This window comes from Gymnogyps californianus, chromosome 2, assembly GCF_018139145.2.
Source record: "Gymnogyps californianus isolate 813 chromosome 2, ASM1813914v2, whole genome shotgun sequence".
NCBI lineage: Eukaryota > Metazoa > Chordata > Aves > Accipitriformes > Cathartidae > Gymnogyps > Gymnogyps californianus.
This window is the reverse complement of record NC_059472.1, coordinates 36634711-36650080: the sequence shown is the minus strand read 5'-3', so window position 1 is coordinate 36650080 and position 15370 is coordinate 36634711. Positions and strand designations below refer to the sequence as shown.

The following is a 15370-nucleotide window of genomic DNA, read 5'->3' as shown; positions in this document are numbered from 1 at the left end:
CCGTACCGGGATGCCCGCAGGGACACGAGTGAGATTGCAGTGTCCTCTAGTGGACTGTGGGCTGAAGGGAATGTGCAAGAGGGTTTCTGGAACAGCAGTACTTGGATTTATTTCCGCTAATGATTTCTACAAAATAAGCCTATTTAAAGAAGCCATTATTTTAAATGGAACAAGTATTTTCATCTATCTGCCCAGCGATGAAAGCAAAGTTCTGCAGCCATAGCAATACAAGCGGACCTGGATTTCAGACTTTGTTCAAGAGCAGGCTGTATTCTCCTGCTCTCCTTCTAGAACACTAGACCGGGGAATGAAATAAAGATGGGTCTTTAAAACAGGAAGATAGTGAAGTCGTATGAAAAACACACAAGTTGTTAGAAGAAACTGCACAGATGTCTATGGAATAAGAAAATAATGTCAGTATAATTCAAAATATTTCCTGATTTAAAGCCTCCCCCACTCTGGATGCGAACAAGAATCCCTGGTATTCTTTGTACATTCAACCACAATATTGTCTGTCTTGAGTTGTCTCATTGTTCAGACTAAATGCTGCCTTGATATAACTTCTTCCATTTGTTTAGTATGATCTAAGGAACTTCACAATGTGTACAGGCAGACCTCTGCTGAAAAGTCTACATGTCACAGACTGCCAGGGTGATTCTCAAACTGGGCAATGTTCCCCCAAGTGATATTCTTAAGGGGAAATACCTGCTGTGTACCTTGGAAAGAGAAAGTGTTGCCAGGGCACCAGCAAGGCCTGAATGGGGACTGCAACTGGGGGAAGTGACTTGGGGAGAGAAAGTGGGGAAAGGATGGAAAACATCTGAAGGAGGCATTAGAAAACGTCTGTTTGCTATGCTTTTCTCCTTCACAACTTTCTTACACCTCTTCCCTCCTCCTCCTCCTCCTCCTCCTCCTCCTCCTCCAAATCTGCCTTAGCACTCCTCTGAGTGGAGCAGGGAAAGACTCATGATGAGGAGACATTGTTAAGGGAATTACTAGTTCAGACCTCAGTTTTTAGATGACACTTGGTTAAGATGCTTATATATTCCACTCTTTCAGTCACTTGATTAATAAGTAGTATCATCAGAGGCTGTTAAAATGCCAGAAATAGTCCCATCTGACCCTATTAATCTTTCTGCGTTATTTTATTAAAGAGTAATATGGTTATAAATCAGAAAGATGCTTTGAAACTGGGGGTTTTCTCGTCAAGAAGATGAATGTCTTCATTGACTTGACTGGGAAGCCTCTTTTCACCTGACAGCAGGCAACCACTGAAACAGTTTAGGACAGGGTGGTTGGAATGAAGAGTTGAATGAGGCTCACTATCTGCACTTCTAAAAGATTCTTGCGGGAAAGGTTCAGTGTGAGTCTCTCAAAGACACTAACATAAAAACTGCAGTATAACTGACACTACCTGCCAAAGGCAGGTCTTTCTTACAGCTCCCATTTTATTCTGCTACATGAATTATTAACTGTTAGGTGACAAAGGTGTGCTGAGCATAGATGTAACAAACGGAAATGCCCTACAACTGATTTTTACAAGCTGAATTATGTATTTCTAGGGCTCTGTGTGTATGGTTTTGCTAGACAGAACATGCTTTGGTGTGGTATTGACTGTGGGTTGTAACAGCTTGATTTGGGACAAGTACATTTAGCAAAAGAAGTAGAAAGTGTGAAGTCTTCCAGACTGAGTCCAAACACAGGTATTCCTGTACATAACATTAAAAAACTCTCAAAGAGTTAATTGTCTTAGTTAATCTCACTCATATACACAGTAACTAAAAGAGCTGTAACCCTACTAAGCTCAGAGCTTTCAAGGGGTAGAAGTGACACAATCAATCTCACTGTAGCTCTACAATGCAACAAGTTTTTGGTGGTCTGTGACTTACAAATACGGATGATGTGTGTGTCGAAGTATATATATATATATACACATAGATACATATACACTGACATATGAAGGATTCTTGCCCTTTTAATGCCTACCTTTATAAAGGAAAAGGTGTTATCCTTTCAAAAAGTCATTTTTATTCTAAAGCATGTCAAACATGTCACATGCCAATTTACAGGTGGTGACTTTTTTCACAGTACTGAATGGTTTAATTTTCTAAAGTGGTTTCTAATCCTGTGGTCTCTGATTTTTTTTAGTGTCTCTAGATATCTGATTTCTGAGATACTGATTTTATTTGGAGATATAGGTGCTAACTGTGGCATAAGGTCAGACTAGGATGAAATGCAAACCTTGAAGCAATCGAAATTGCATGCTACTCATGAAAGTGTGGGCCCTGACGTATCAAAAAATCATTAAATAAGTTTCTGTAAAGCCACAGGAAAAAAAAAAGCTGTTTTTACTGAAGAGCATTCTTGCTCTTTGGAATATGTTTTGTGGTCATGGCATGGGTCATGTAGATATGTATATGCAACTGGGAATGTGTCTTTCTTCTGCTTCAGAATACAAACCTCGATTTGTTCACACTCGCCAAACCCGGTCCTTGTCTGTGGAATTTGAAGGTGAAATATATGACATAAATCTGGAAGAGGAAGAACTGCAGGTGTTAAAGACCAAAAGTATCACCAAGCGTCACAATGCTGAAAATGAGGAAGAAGCAGAGGAAACCGATGGTGCTCCTGGTGACACGATGATCGCTGATGGCACTGACGCTATAGGTCAACCCAACTCTGTCAGAGTGACGCACAAGTACAATTGGTTTTTCTGTGGTTTTTTTCTTAAAATGAAATCTTCTTCATTTTCTAATTATATTTTCCCTCTCTCCATTTTTTATGATTTTATAGTTACAATATTTAAGAACTCAAAACTATCGTTGTAGATTTAGATAAACCTGAGTTGTATTTGTTAGTAGGTGGAATCATTTAACTTTACTATGTGTATTTTAAAGGGAGGCATCTACTTTAGGTTTTATTTCTCAGGAGGAGTAGGCATCTCCAGAGGGAGATTCATCCTCCGTATCAAAACATGCATCTTATGATGGATTAATCACCCTGTGAAGCTGACACTCCTGCTGTTCTTTATAAAGTCTAGGGTACCAGCTTGGCATAGAGGCCTAAATTTGAGACGACTGAAATCCCACTCTAAATGAGGACAGATTAGATCAGTTACATCATCTTTCTTAATGCTTAGTTGTTTGCAGCCACTAACATTAGCTAAGATACATTAGACCTGTTTATCCCTGAAGAGACCCGCAATCATTTTTCCATCCTGGAAGATGCTTAGATTTCAATTTTTAGCCCTACACTAAATCTGAATAAAAGGCAAAAATCTCAAAATATTTTTTAGTTTAAAAAAGCTAATATGATTGATCTGAAAAGCCAGGCAGATGCAGGCAACAAAAATCTTCTATTTTATCCTTTTTATTGTGTTTAAAATAAAAATAGCATTTCTCTCTTTTATTTTCTTCTTTTTAAAAAAATAATCAAGGAAAACATAAAAGTTAATTTTGAATAAGTAAAAAATATTCTTTTTTTTACATTGATAATTTCCAACCATGGCATTAATAAAGCCTTAAATAGCTTTCTGGAAAAGTTATTATTTCTTCATAAAGTGTTTTGACTTTTACTGAATACTGTATTGCTTTCAGAATTCTTTGAGTGAAGAAAAAAACATAATGGGATAACAAGGGAAGAGATAAGCATCTAAATCTTCCTTTCTGCTATTCTTCTCAAAAATTAAAAGAAGGGTTCTGATGAAGCAGGACCCAAGAAAGGTTGTGTCTATAAAATTGGAATATTTCTATAAGGAATTTCTGTGTGTCAGCATGGAGACTTTGAAAGCCCAGCCTGTAGTCTGCTGGATTTTCTATCTCAGTCCACCTCCTTGGCCTTCCATGTGTTTTTTTTTCTCTTGGTAGAGCTGTTTTTTCAAACACTGGTATGAATGTTTTTGTCATTGCACCACTTTTTAACTTGAGTGTTCTGTTGGCTTTTTTTTTAACCACTTATTTGAACTCTTTGCTCTAACTTTGATTCTTATTGATCTTTATTGATTGTATTGATCTTTAGCCCATTGACTGTATGTTCTGTTCTTGACTGTTTTGCGTACTTGGAAGATCAGTCACATTCATGTGCAAGAGCAATATATTTCTCAGCAGCTGGTGGTTAAATAGGAAATGGCACGTTTGGTTAACAAGAGGCTTTAAATTCTGAACAGATTTTTATTTCAGTTTCAATTTCATTTCTGATTGGATTAAGAATCTCATTAAGATGGCATTGCCATTGCATTTTTGCTTAGCAGGCCCAGAGCATCTGTCAAGGATGAGGATTTTTTTTTTTTTATTTTGCAGAGAAAATAGATTGAAGCAATTGAAGCAATTATTAACATTACTAAGTCAACAGGAGAAGACCTTGTAGAGTTTATTTATTTCTTAATAGACTATAACAAAGAATTGATTCGGAATGTTAGAAGCAAGAGAAGAAATTAGTAGGCAATTGGGAAACCACTAACCTTCTTTTTCTTATTTGTTAAACTCACGTCTACAGATGTTTTATTCTTCCAAATGACACTATTCACTGTGAGAGGGAGCTGTACCAATCCGCCAGAGCCTGGAAGGACCACAAGGCTTACATTGATAAGGAGGTGAGAGGTATTTCAAAATCTGAGTGAAGTCTTTGCACTGCTACCTTTTCAAAGAATAATTCTGACTCAGAAATATCTCCGCAGATCGAAGCTCTCCAAGACAAAATTAAGAATTTGAGGGAAGTTAGAGGACACCTAAAAAGAAGAAAACCAGATGAATGTGATTGTAGTAAACAGAGGTAAGAGAGACAGCATTCAACACTGAAAGCTACACGGATTGCTAAGGCTTACACATTTTCCAAGGTTTTTGAGATGGAAAAGAAAGAACAGAAGCCTTATTGATACTTATAACCACTGTAGGTACTCATGTTAGTTAGATGCCTTTGAAGAGTAGAAGCTACTGTGAATCAAAAGAAGATAAATGTTCAAATTTTAAGAGTAAATATGCTTGTATTCTACTAATGTATTTGAACCTGGTTGTAGTTTTGCTATAATCTAGCATAGGATCACTCACACAGATATAACTTCTTTAAATGAAGTTAAAATCATAAGTCATTCTGTGTAGTTCCTTAAGAAAATGTCAAAGATGATATGTTTCTGGTTTGTTTTTGTGTTAAGAATGGTTTCATGACTTGATAATTCCTAATAATTTTCCCTGTAGCTATTACAACAAAGAGAAAGGGGTAAAGGCCCAAGAGAAACTCAAGAGCCATCTTCATCCCTTCAAGTAAGACTGTTATTATCCTCTGTCCTGGTTCTGGCTGGGATAGAGTTAGTTTTCTTCTTAGTAGCTGGTACAGTGCTGTGTTTTGGATTTAGTGTGAGAATAATGTTGATAACACGCTGATGTTTTAGTTGGTGCTAAGTAGCGCTTATCTTAAGTCAAGGATTTTTCAGTTTCCCATGCTCTGCTAGCAAGCAGGTGTGCAAGAAGCTGGGAGGGAGCAGAGCCGGGGCAGCTGACCTGAACTAGCCAAAGGGGTATTCCATACCATGGAACCTCATGCCCAGTATATAAACAGGGGGGAGTTGGCTGGGAGGCACGGATTGCTGCTCGGGCATCGGTCAGCAGGTGGTGAGCAATTGCATTGTGCATCACTTGTCTTTTCTTGGGTGGGTTGTTTTTTTTTTTGTTATATTCCTTTTCATTACAATTATTATATTATTATTATTATTATTAGTGTATTTTATTTTACTTTAGTTATTAAACTGTTCTTATCTCAACCCACGAGTTTTACCTTTTTTTTTCCCTCCTCCTCCCCACCCCACTAGGAGGGGGGAGGGGGAAGCGGCTGCGTGGTGCTTAGTTGCTGGCTGGGGTTAAACCACGACATCCTCTCACTCTCTCAGTTGGCTTTTTGGTGACTTGAGAAATATAATTTTTTGGGTTTGGGGTTTTTTTTGTGGAGAGGGGAAGGGAGGAGGCAAGGGAAAGAAAAGGTCACATACAGCAAGCTCTCACAAGAAACCTTCAGTAGTTTTGGACAGACTTGTGAAAGTTTACGGATAATATTTTTAGAACCTATTGATAGAAAGTGGATGAAATTAATCATTTCAGAAGCTAATTGACTTCAAGATTGTTAAAAAGATCCAGTTAAACCTAAATGCAACAGTGCATCATTTCTCATGCTTACTGAAGAGAAGACCTTGTCATAACAGCCAGGGTGGAAGCTGAGCTAGCAGAAGTGCATATTCTCATTCTCTCATCTTTACAAAAGCCAGAAAGATGTAAAAACTGCTAGTGCTGTTGTTAACCAAATAGAGACTGTTCTCTGTCAGCCATGCCCAACTTTCTCTCTGAACAGAGAAGCAGCACAGGAAGTGGATGGCAAACTGCAGCTGTTCAAAGAGAACAGGAGAAGGAAGAAAGAAAGGAAGGGGAAAAAGCGCCAGAAGAAAGGAGATGAGTGTAGCCTTCCTGGACTGACGTGTTTTACCCATGACAACAACCACTGGCAAACAGCACCATTCTGGAACTGTAAGACTTATGTCCACATGCAGATGTGATCTAGGTTATTCTGCTGTGTTACAGAGTTTCCACTTCATGCAATTAGAGCATTATTTTGAAGAACTGGCACTTAGTAATGCTGCTGCTGCCGTTATTCTGAAGTATGAAGGAAGAATGTCACTTGAGTATGCTTGTAATTGTTGCATTATTTATTTATATGAAATTATCACAAGAGGCTCGATATTAAACTCTAGAGAAACAAAAAGGAGAATTGGCCTCTAAAACATAGACTTTCGTAACCAGCCACTGAGATTTGTGTCATTTCTTGGAGATCAAGATGACCAAATATTTCATAGGAATTTTAATTGGGGTTCCGGTTATTAATAATAACCTTATTCTTCCAATTGTCACAAATCGTTTTTGGGACTTGACCTTTAATGTTGTCACAAACTTCAGCACACAAAAGGTCTACTTTAATTTTATCATTTTGATTTCAAAGTGTATCATAAACAACTTACCTTATTGTGAAGAAAATACAGATACTTTCCCTTATGAATTCTTCCCATTATTCCCATTTTTTATATTCTAAAAGAATTTAAAAATCACAACTGTGGAATGCTTACTTGGTGTATAAGAACAAAACATTATAGCTAGAAAATATTTTAAGTTCCTTTAAACTTCAGGGTTTATAGATAACTGTCCTGTTGAGGCATGCTTCAACATTTCTCAGTATTCAGCATTAACAAAATAACCCTTTTCTCATCTTTGGTGGTGGAGGAAGAAAAGTGATTGAAAACTTTACTTTCAAAAACTTTGAAAGCAAATGATGATTAAGTTACAACATATTTGACTCCAAGCAGAAAATTTGCTAAGAGCAATTTTTCATTTGGAGAAAGATTTTGTCTCCTAGTGATAATCTGTTCTGATTGCACTAGGACTTCTGCTAATACGCTTTTTACATTTTAAGATGTTCCTAAAGTAGCCATATGCATGATTTTTGTTTTAAAGACAACAATTAAATTGGCTTATTACTTTTTAACTGTGGAGTAACAAACAGTTATGAAAAGCATTCTCATATTGCAGTGCATTCTGGCAATGCTCCAGCAACAGTCATGGGGTAAAAAAATGTCCCTTTGACACAGTCCATAACTTAAAGAAGAGCTAATGTATTGTAATACCATTACTATTTTTATGATGTTTGTTCAAAACATTGATACTCTTACAGCTAGTCGCATTACTAATAACAAATCTAAATAAATCTAAATAAAAATCTAAGGCAATATTAATATTTTATTATTGGAATCAAAGAGACCTTCTTCTACAGCAAAACTTTGTTAGCAGTTCATTTGAAAATTAAGAGGTACCTCTCTTACAGCCTTTTCTGCTGGCAGAACAAGATTATAGACAGCATACACCCAAGCCTCCTCTATGGCTGCTCCCATCACTGTGACACCTGGATCCAGGTGTCTTCAGTCTGGAGTGGAAGCCTGCTCTAGGTTTCCCCAGGCTGAAAAGTGAAACCAAGGTGTAATCCAGTTACACTGCTTGGGATTGTCCTACAAAGGCCTGACTGAACGATTCAATTTCCCTCTTATTTGTGTATCAAATAAACAAAACGAGGGATTGCAGTTCAAAATAATACTTAAGTGGTTACCTTAGGAAAACTCAAGCCAGTAAGGGAGAGCTGCTTATAATGAGGCATAGGATTATCCATTGGTCTTCCTTCCCACCTTGCTTCTTCCGTCTCTCCTGCATTCAATGTGCCAGGCAAGCTCCCTGCTTGCAAACCCATCTCTTCGTTGCCTAATGTCTCTCACTTGCCTCATTCCTGTACACTGCCTCACGCTTTCTTGACTGCTGTGTCATTTCCATCTCACATATGATATCAACTAGCAATTTGACCTTCCTCTGTAGTGCTTACACTTCTGTAATTTTCTCTTGTACTTGTATCTCAGAGGCTCTATTAGGTTGAGGTTACTTACTGTTGGGGGAAATGGTACCCTTACATATAGTAAGCAATTCCAATGAATCTTGTTGTATACAAATCTTAAGGATCAGGATTTGTGCTGTTGTTTTGTAAAGTCTGAATTCTGCTCAACCCCAATAAACCATATATAACTCAGAACAGAATATGCCTCATTAACTACAGGATTCACTATCTTCTGCTTTCTTTAACTGTATGTTTGTGAAAATTGCATGTGAGCAACATTTATTCTGTTTTAGATGAGAATCTAACATTATTCAAATAGATTTTTTAAAAAAATTGATCTAGAACTTAAGTACATGAAGATCTACAGAAGTTTCACTAGCAGAAGAAACAGATTATTTTCCACTGAAAACTAATAACTTGTTTCTTTAATTACAGTGGGCTCTTTCTGTGCTTGCACAAGCTCGAATAACAACACTTACTGGTGTTTGCGAACAGTTAATGACACCCACAATTTCCTCTTTTGTGAGTTTGCGACTGGATTCTTGGAATATTTTGATATGAACACTGATCCCTATCAGGTAAACCTCCTTCCCTGTTACAAAATGTTGTACGCCAGACTCCTCTAGGGGTTTTTTATTTCTATTAACAAGTATATTTTCCCTCCATTCCTCTTTTTCTCAGCTGACGAATACAGTACACACAGTGGAAAGAGGCATTTTGAATCAATTACACATACAGCTAATGGAACTGCGAAGTTGTCAAGGTTATAAGCAGTGCAATCCAAGGCCAAAGGGACTTGAAACAGGTATAAGAAAAATAAAAGTGTTTATCTCCATTTTATTTGGGTTTTTTCCATCTGCTTAAGTACTAATTATATCCATGAAGTGTTGCTCTTCTAAGTCTTGCTCTGAATAGTTTGGAATGATCCACATACACCATCCTGCATAACTGCATGACCAGGAAGCTTCTTTGCAAGTTTGCACAGGTTATTCTAGACAGATCTTGATGGAAACAACAACATTTGACAGAAATTCTGCAGAAAGGTTATCACGTTATTTGCACTAAGCAATAACAAGCATATGCAAATCTTTCATAGTCATAACTCTTTTCTCTCTTGCAGGGTTTATTTGGTTAGTTTTTGCCTCCCAGTAGCAGGTGAGGTACTAAATCCTGTGTTTATTCCAATTGCTGTCTGTCTATACAAACAACCTCAGGCTCTACACCACAACTGAGACTTAACATCGCAAACTTCCAATCAGCAGTAGTCCCCTCCATTTTTGAGGAAAGCAGTATTTCTTTACAATAGTCTCTGAGTAGAAAAATAGCTGGTATTTATACTTCATAACTCTGGAATTCATTGCACTTAAATTTGGTTGATGGAATGTTGTGATTTTTTTTACAGGAATATTCCCTTCTACATAATTTGTGGTGTTGCATCTTTGTATCTCTTTCTTCAGCTACAAATATTTCTCTTTTTTACAGTATCTAATTGTTTGGGGGTTTTATTATTTTTGAAAAACTGTGGTTTTTCAGTTCTTTTATATAAAACTTCCAGGAAATCTTTGTTGGACTGCAGCTCTGTCTTTATTTAACACAGTACATTTCTTTTTAGGAATTAGATGCTGTGCATGGAAAACTACATTGTGAATGGTTTTACAAGTTCTAAACACTAACAAAAGTTACTCTTGTATTTTCCTATATCAGGAAATAAAGATGGAGGAAGCTATGATCCACACAGGTATCCACACTTTTTTATTCTCCTCAGCAGCTTCTTTCCAAATAATTGCATGACTCCAGTCCATTTCAACTAATGTCTGTACCCTGCCATGTTGCACACAGCATAGCTTTTGATGCATGCATTTTCTAACTACTTTACACTGAACTTGGCCATTGTTTTTTAGATCTACCATTCTGCATTTAACGTAGCTCATTGTCATAGCAAGACTTCATACAGCTGATATTCCATGCCTGTATTTCTCAGATGTTTACACAGGGAAAATGACACAAAAAGAATCACTTCTTTTGGGTTGTTTTCCTGTTGTTGGGTTGATTTTGAATGGGTTGGGGGTTTTTTTCTGGTTTTATTTAGGAAGTCTGTACAGCTGCTTTTTAAAAGTAAACCAAATGTGCTTAAAAAGCTTTCTGAGGTACGTGTATCCAAAGAGCCTAATCAAACCTATGGAAGTAAAGTAAAATCGTCTCAGTGGCTTTAAGAAATGTTGGCAGATGCTGCTTTAAGCAGAAGCAGTGCTCAATGTGAGCAGCATGTGCTCAGAAGCCAGCAGGAGGCAGCTCAATATAAGTATGGCAGAAAGATGAGGCTCCTTTGGGTAGGAGGGCCAATGCTTTCAGACCAGATCACGCACGCATGAAACAAAATTTCTTCAAAAGATTGTAATATTTGAACTGAGGAAGGGCACCAGGTGAGGTTTTTTATACCCAATGCTTGAACCTGAGGAATACATGAAAGACTGATGTTTGCAAGCATATTTATCTGTTTGCAAGTATATTTATCATACCTACATGTTTATCATGCAGAGTCCAGTTTCTCCTGGTGGAGGAACCAGTCAAACATAAAGCAAAAGCCTGAAGAGACTGAAAAACCTCAGGTCTTAACAATCTTGTACTTGCTGTTCATTGAGCAATACTTGTACTCAGGATAAAAAACAGATTAAAGTCTGTCAAGTGTCATATTTAGACTTGATGTCTTCTCATGGTATATCAGTTTTATACATTTTCTTCTCCATGCGCTTTGGTGGATTAGCTCCTGTTATACATTGTTTACCTGAGATGTAAATTGGGTCCAAGGAGTATACAAGTCTACATTAAACTTTTTTTCACAGGGTCTTCTGAAAAGAACCTTGTCATTAGCTCCCAGCAGCCAGGGAATAATTAAGATAATGTATTTTAATGTTCTATAGATCTCCAATTTAAGCAGCTAATTTTTCCTTGCAGCCAATTTTGTATTTTCTCACTTGAGTAGTTTTGGGACCTAGGAAAATGATACCCTTTCATTTGGTTATATCCCAGTTGTTTGCATTGCTCATTACAGCCTGGTGGGAACTGGTTACTACAATGATAGAAAGTAATCCCTGTAATTATGCTTTTAAGTCTTTCATTAGAAGACATCCTTGTAAGCACCCCTCATTTTAACTACAGATCTAACAGAAATGGCATTTTTGAATTGTAGGATTGCATGAAATAGTAGAGCGCACGAGATTGATCTTTAAATTATATCTTGCTACACTGTTTAGTAGTGAAAACATTTTAACTTCTGATACCAAGTCAATAAACATTATCCTACCAGGATAAATAGCAGGTATGGTATAGCACAAGTGATATTGCTCTGTGCCATTACATTCCAGACACCCAGTTTCTCAATATACACAGATGCCTGAGTTCAGCATTTTGGTTCAAGCCCCATCTTGGGAAATCAGTTTTCTTTTCTAAAACAAAAAAAAATTTAAATGAACAAAAACCATTTATCAGGAACCATTAAAACGATCTCTTAGAGGATCCTTTTCTTGATGCTTGTAGAGAAACCAGCAGAATAAGAAAGGGAAAGCCCTATGCTGTGAAGCCATCCGAACTACCCCTTAGGCTTCCTTCAGATCGTGTAGTTCATCTACTCAGACCTGTTTCCATTTCAAAATGTCCTGAGTTAGTGCAGCGCTACAGGCATTACAAGTACAATATTGAGACAACAGGCCTGTATGGAAACAGCCAGTATAGTGCCGTTTGCTTAACGTGTAGGGAGAGAGCTTCAACAGGGAAGAACTCGTGTCACCTATGTCCTTTGATGGACAGAACAACTCTGCAGACATGGCTGATAACAGGATGTGGGAACTGCACACTACTCTCTCCTCTCCTGCTTGTCTGAGGTTTTTCAAAGCCACCAAGGACATGATTGTACCTACTTGTCTTTAGTCTCAATGGAGATATATCCAGATCCCTTATTAGTTTTGAGGCAACACAGCCACGGATAGCATCATGGGACTCCGGGGTATGATAACTGGAGAGTGAAGCTTAGCTAATGCTTGATTTTTAAAAATCGGAAGATGTTTTACTGTGAACAGTTAGCAACAATTTTTCTCTCTTTTGGGTCTATGACACAGCTGAGAGATTCCAAAATATTGATCAAGGAAACCACTGCCATGCTGTTACTCAAATGCAACTCATCTGCACTTTCGCATTTCACACTTATTTGTAATGAGATTTCTTACAGGGGAAAACCTTTTCTTTCCTCTGTCCTTCCCACTGTATGCTTTGATTTCAGTGGGAAACTTTTCATGCTTACTGCTATGTTGTGGAATTAAGCTGTGAGGTGACTCACTCAGTCAACCAACATACAGCCAGCTCTAGGACCTTAAGACTTTGCTTTCCTATTTAACATGTGTGAATACAAGTTACCTCTGTCCCATGTATTTAAACAAGTTATTTTTTTCTGCTTGATATGAAGATCATTGAACAATTCTCAGTGCCTTCCCAGTGTGAAACTCCTCTGAGACTGCAGAAACAGTGCCACAGCTGGAGGGGAAAAAACAGATCCAGCATGAAGGTCCATGTAGCTCTGACTCAGCCTTTGAGCTATTTTGTAGGAATACAGCAAACTCCTTGCTGATCTTACTTCTCTGCAGCACAGCCCCGTTGCCCCACTGCTGAGGCTGATGAGAAACCCTGCTCCTCTTCACTGGCCCCCAGACTTTCCCGCTGCCCACCCTGCCACCCCAGCTTGCTCAGCTCAGCCCTCTGTCCCACTGCCTGGGACAGGCAGCAGAGGCTCTTCTGGGCCCAAAGGCACTTTTCTGGCTCCCGCTTTGCCCCCCACTGCCCTGGTCCATCCCCAAACCTGTTACTGGTCAAACGGCAGCACTCCTGTTTCAGTTTCTGCCATCACATACCAAACCACTTTGGCCACTGACTGTTCCTAGAGCAGTTTGTTTTCCTATACAGGCTCAAATCTGGCAAAGAAAAAAAAACGAAACTATCAATACAAATACTAACAGAGCAAAATTTAAATATTGTCACATTTGCAGTGTGGTTAATATCTTACAGGGTTCAGTGACTAAATTCCTCAAAAATGCATCCCTTCCTATGATGTTTTCTAGGGCACTTTATGCCTCTAAGTGCTAGAATAGTAAGACTTCTTCCTGGAAAACTCTGCAGTATTTAATTATTTTTTGTTTCAGGAAACAAATTATCCATAATTTGTCTTACAAAGATGGCTCTCGTGGCCATGTCATGATTTCATTTCTCTTGTCTACTTCAGGAAAAGAAAGAAGGAAGACACTCTGTCATAGCTGTCCTATTGGATCCAAAAAGCTTGTGTTGCCTCCTGTAATACGGAGTTTGCCAAGTGTTTGCAAAAAAAAATATTTCTAGAACTTGCTTTAAAAAAATAAGATATGTAGATTTTACATTGTAAAATATTTACAGCTGTTGTATTAAGTGAAGAAATATCAATTAAGATCAAAGACTCAGGTGTTTCCAAGTAAGGAAAGTGGTCTCCCTTTGGTGCAGAATAAGGCCCCTCATCATAAGAAAATCTCAAGGTTTTTTCTGACCATAATGGTATTTTTCTGACTTTCCATATGATGGACTAAATAGTGGAGAAATTCTTTCCACTGTGAAATCCCAAGCTAGTAAAGAAGCAAAGAATATAAGCTATGATAGATACAAGTTGTGTCTTCTGTTTTACTTGAACAATGAGAAAGGCCAAGTTAAAACGCAAACAAATTAATGGAGATGCCAAGAACCCGCTGTAGGGATGAAGGGCTCAATATAGATAAATATTTGTGCTCAGTTCACACTGTTGGACTATAGCCACTTGAACTTCCAAGGTAATTACTACTAGCCTACCTGTCTGTATAATTTTCAGAAAGAGAATAAGTCATCTCAGTGAACTGTTTACTAAATATTGCCTACAACATAATTTGTAAGGATAAATTTGCCACTTTCCCTGACAGGCTTTTGCATCACCTGATTAGTTTTTCCTTGTAGTCCACTTTGTTTGGACTGAACAGAGTCTGCACAGTGAATTAAATGAAATAGTGGTGTTCAGTCAATATAACTGAAATTTACACTACATTTGATAATCTGGGTCACTATAGTCACTGTAGTGACTTTTAAAAATCTTTTGGAAATGGGTTTCCTTCATGTCTTTGTTTTTTCTGGCTGTGATCAATATAAATGCAGCTCCATTGCTACTTATAGACTCCTGTATGTGCTTTGTTCAAACATTATTTGATAAAGCTGTTAAACATTTTCTTTGAAACCTTTTTTTTAATTAAAAAAAAAAGAAAACCTTTAGCATGTTCTAGATCTATGTATATTTTAACACTATTTTACAGAATCGTGCAGTCCTATAAATTAATTCACACCAAGTTTTTACAGCTTTTATTTCTCCTAATTGCTACATGTAAATTAAAATGAATGTTTACAAAGTAAATAAAATACTACCTTTGGCTATCATTTATTAAATAAAATGTGGCTGGTTGGTTTGTAGACCATACGTCTTGAGCTACCCAGACACCAAATTCCTGTGGGTGTTGTTGAAGTTCAGGTCACTAATGGCTTTCAGAGTCAGTCCCATCTTTTATACTTAACTGTTGTTTATTCCATATTTTGGTGGAGTGTTCAGGAAAGGCAAATGGATTATTCGTGTATTGAAGCACCTTTCCTGCCTTGAAATATCAGAGGAAAGATTTATCTCTGTCACCACAACGTCCCATTAGACCAGATTTTCCTCTTTTTTACTCAGTCCAAGGATGTAGCAGAAGACAGGGAGTTTCTTGGTGTGTTTTAAGAATCATTAATATGATGACAGAAGATATGGAGTGTCTTACATTTTGAGCTACATACGTTATGAATAGTGGTGCTTTCAAGCAAATTGGAGTAGAAACACATGTGGAAGCTTTGCTTGCACTTTTAAGCTGATGTTCACCATTAGGCTTTATTCTTT

The 15370-nt window shown here is 37.6% G+C and overlaps 1 protein-coding gene across 3 annotated transcripts in view; it reads left to right on the top strand.

The window, feature by feature from the left end:
• SULF1 (sulfatase 1) overlaps window positions 1-15370 on the top strand; it is a 103122-nt gene that overhangs the window by 86194 nt on the left and 1558 nt on the right. For 2 of the 3 annotated variants that reach the window (XM_050892292.1, XM_050892293.1), the window contains 7 exons: window positions 2452-2698; window positions 4495-4591; window positions 4676-4770; window positions 5193-5258; window positions 6337-6509; window positions 8845-8987; window positions 9091-9214. In XM_050892292.1, the coding sequence (XP_050748249.1) occupies window positions 2452-2698; window positions 4495-4591; window positions 4676-4770; window positions 5193-5258; window positions 6337-6509; window positions 8845-8987; window positions 9091-9214 (945 nt within the window). Of the gene's footprint in view, window positions 1-2451; window positions 2699-4494; window positions 4592-4675; window positions 4771-5192; window positions 5259-6336; window positions 6510-8844; window positions 8988-9090; window positions 9215-10113; window positions 10148-15370 lie in introns of all 3 variants that reach the window. The other variant, XM_050892294.1, reaches the window with a different exon arrangement.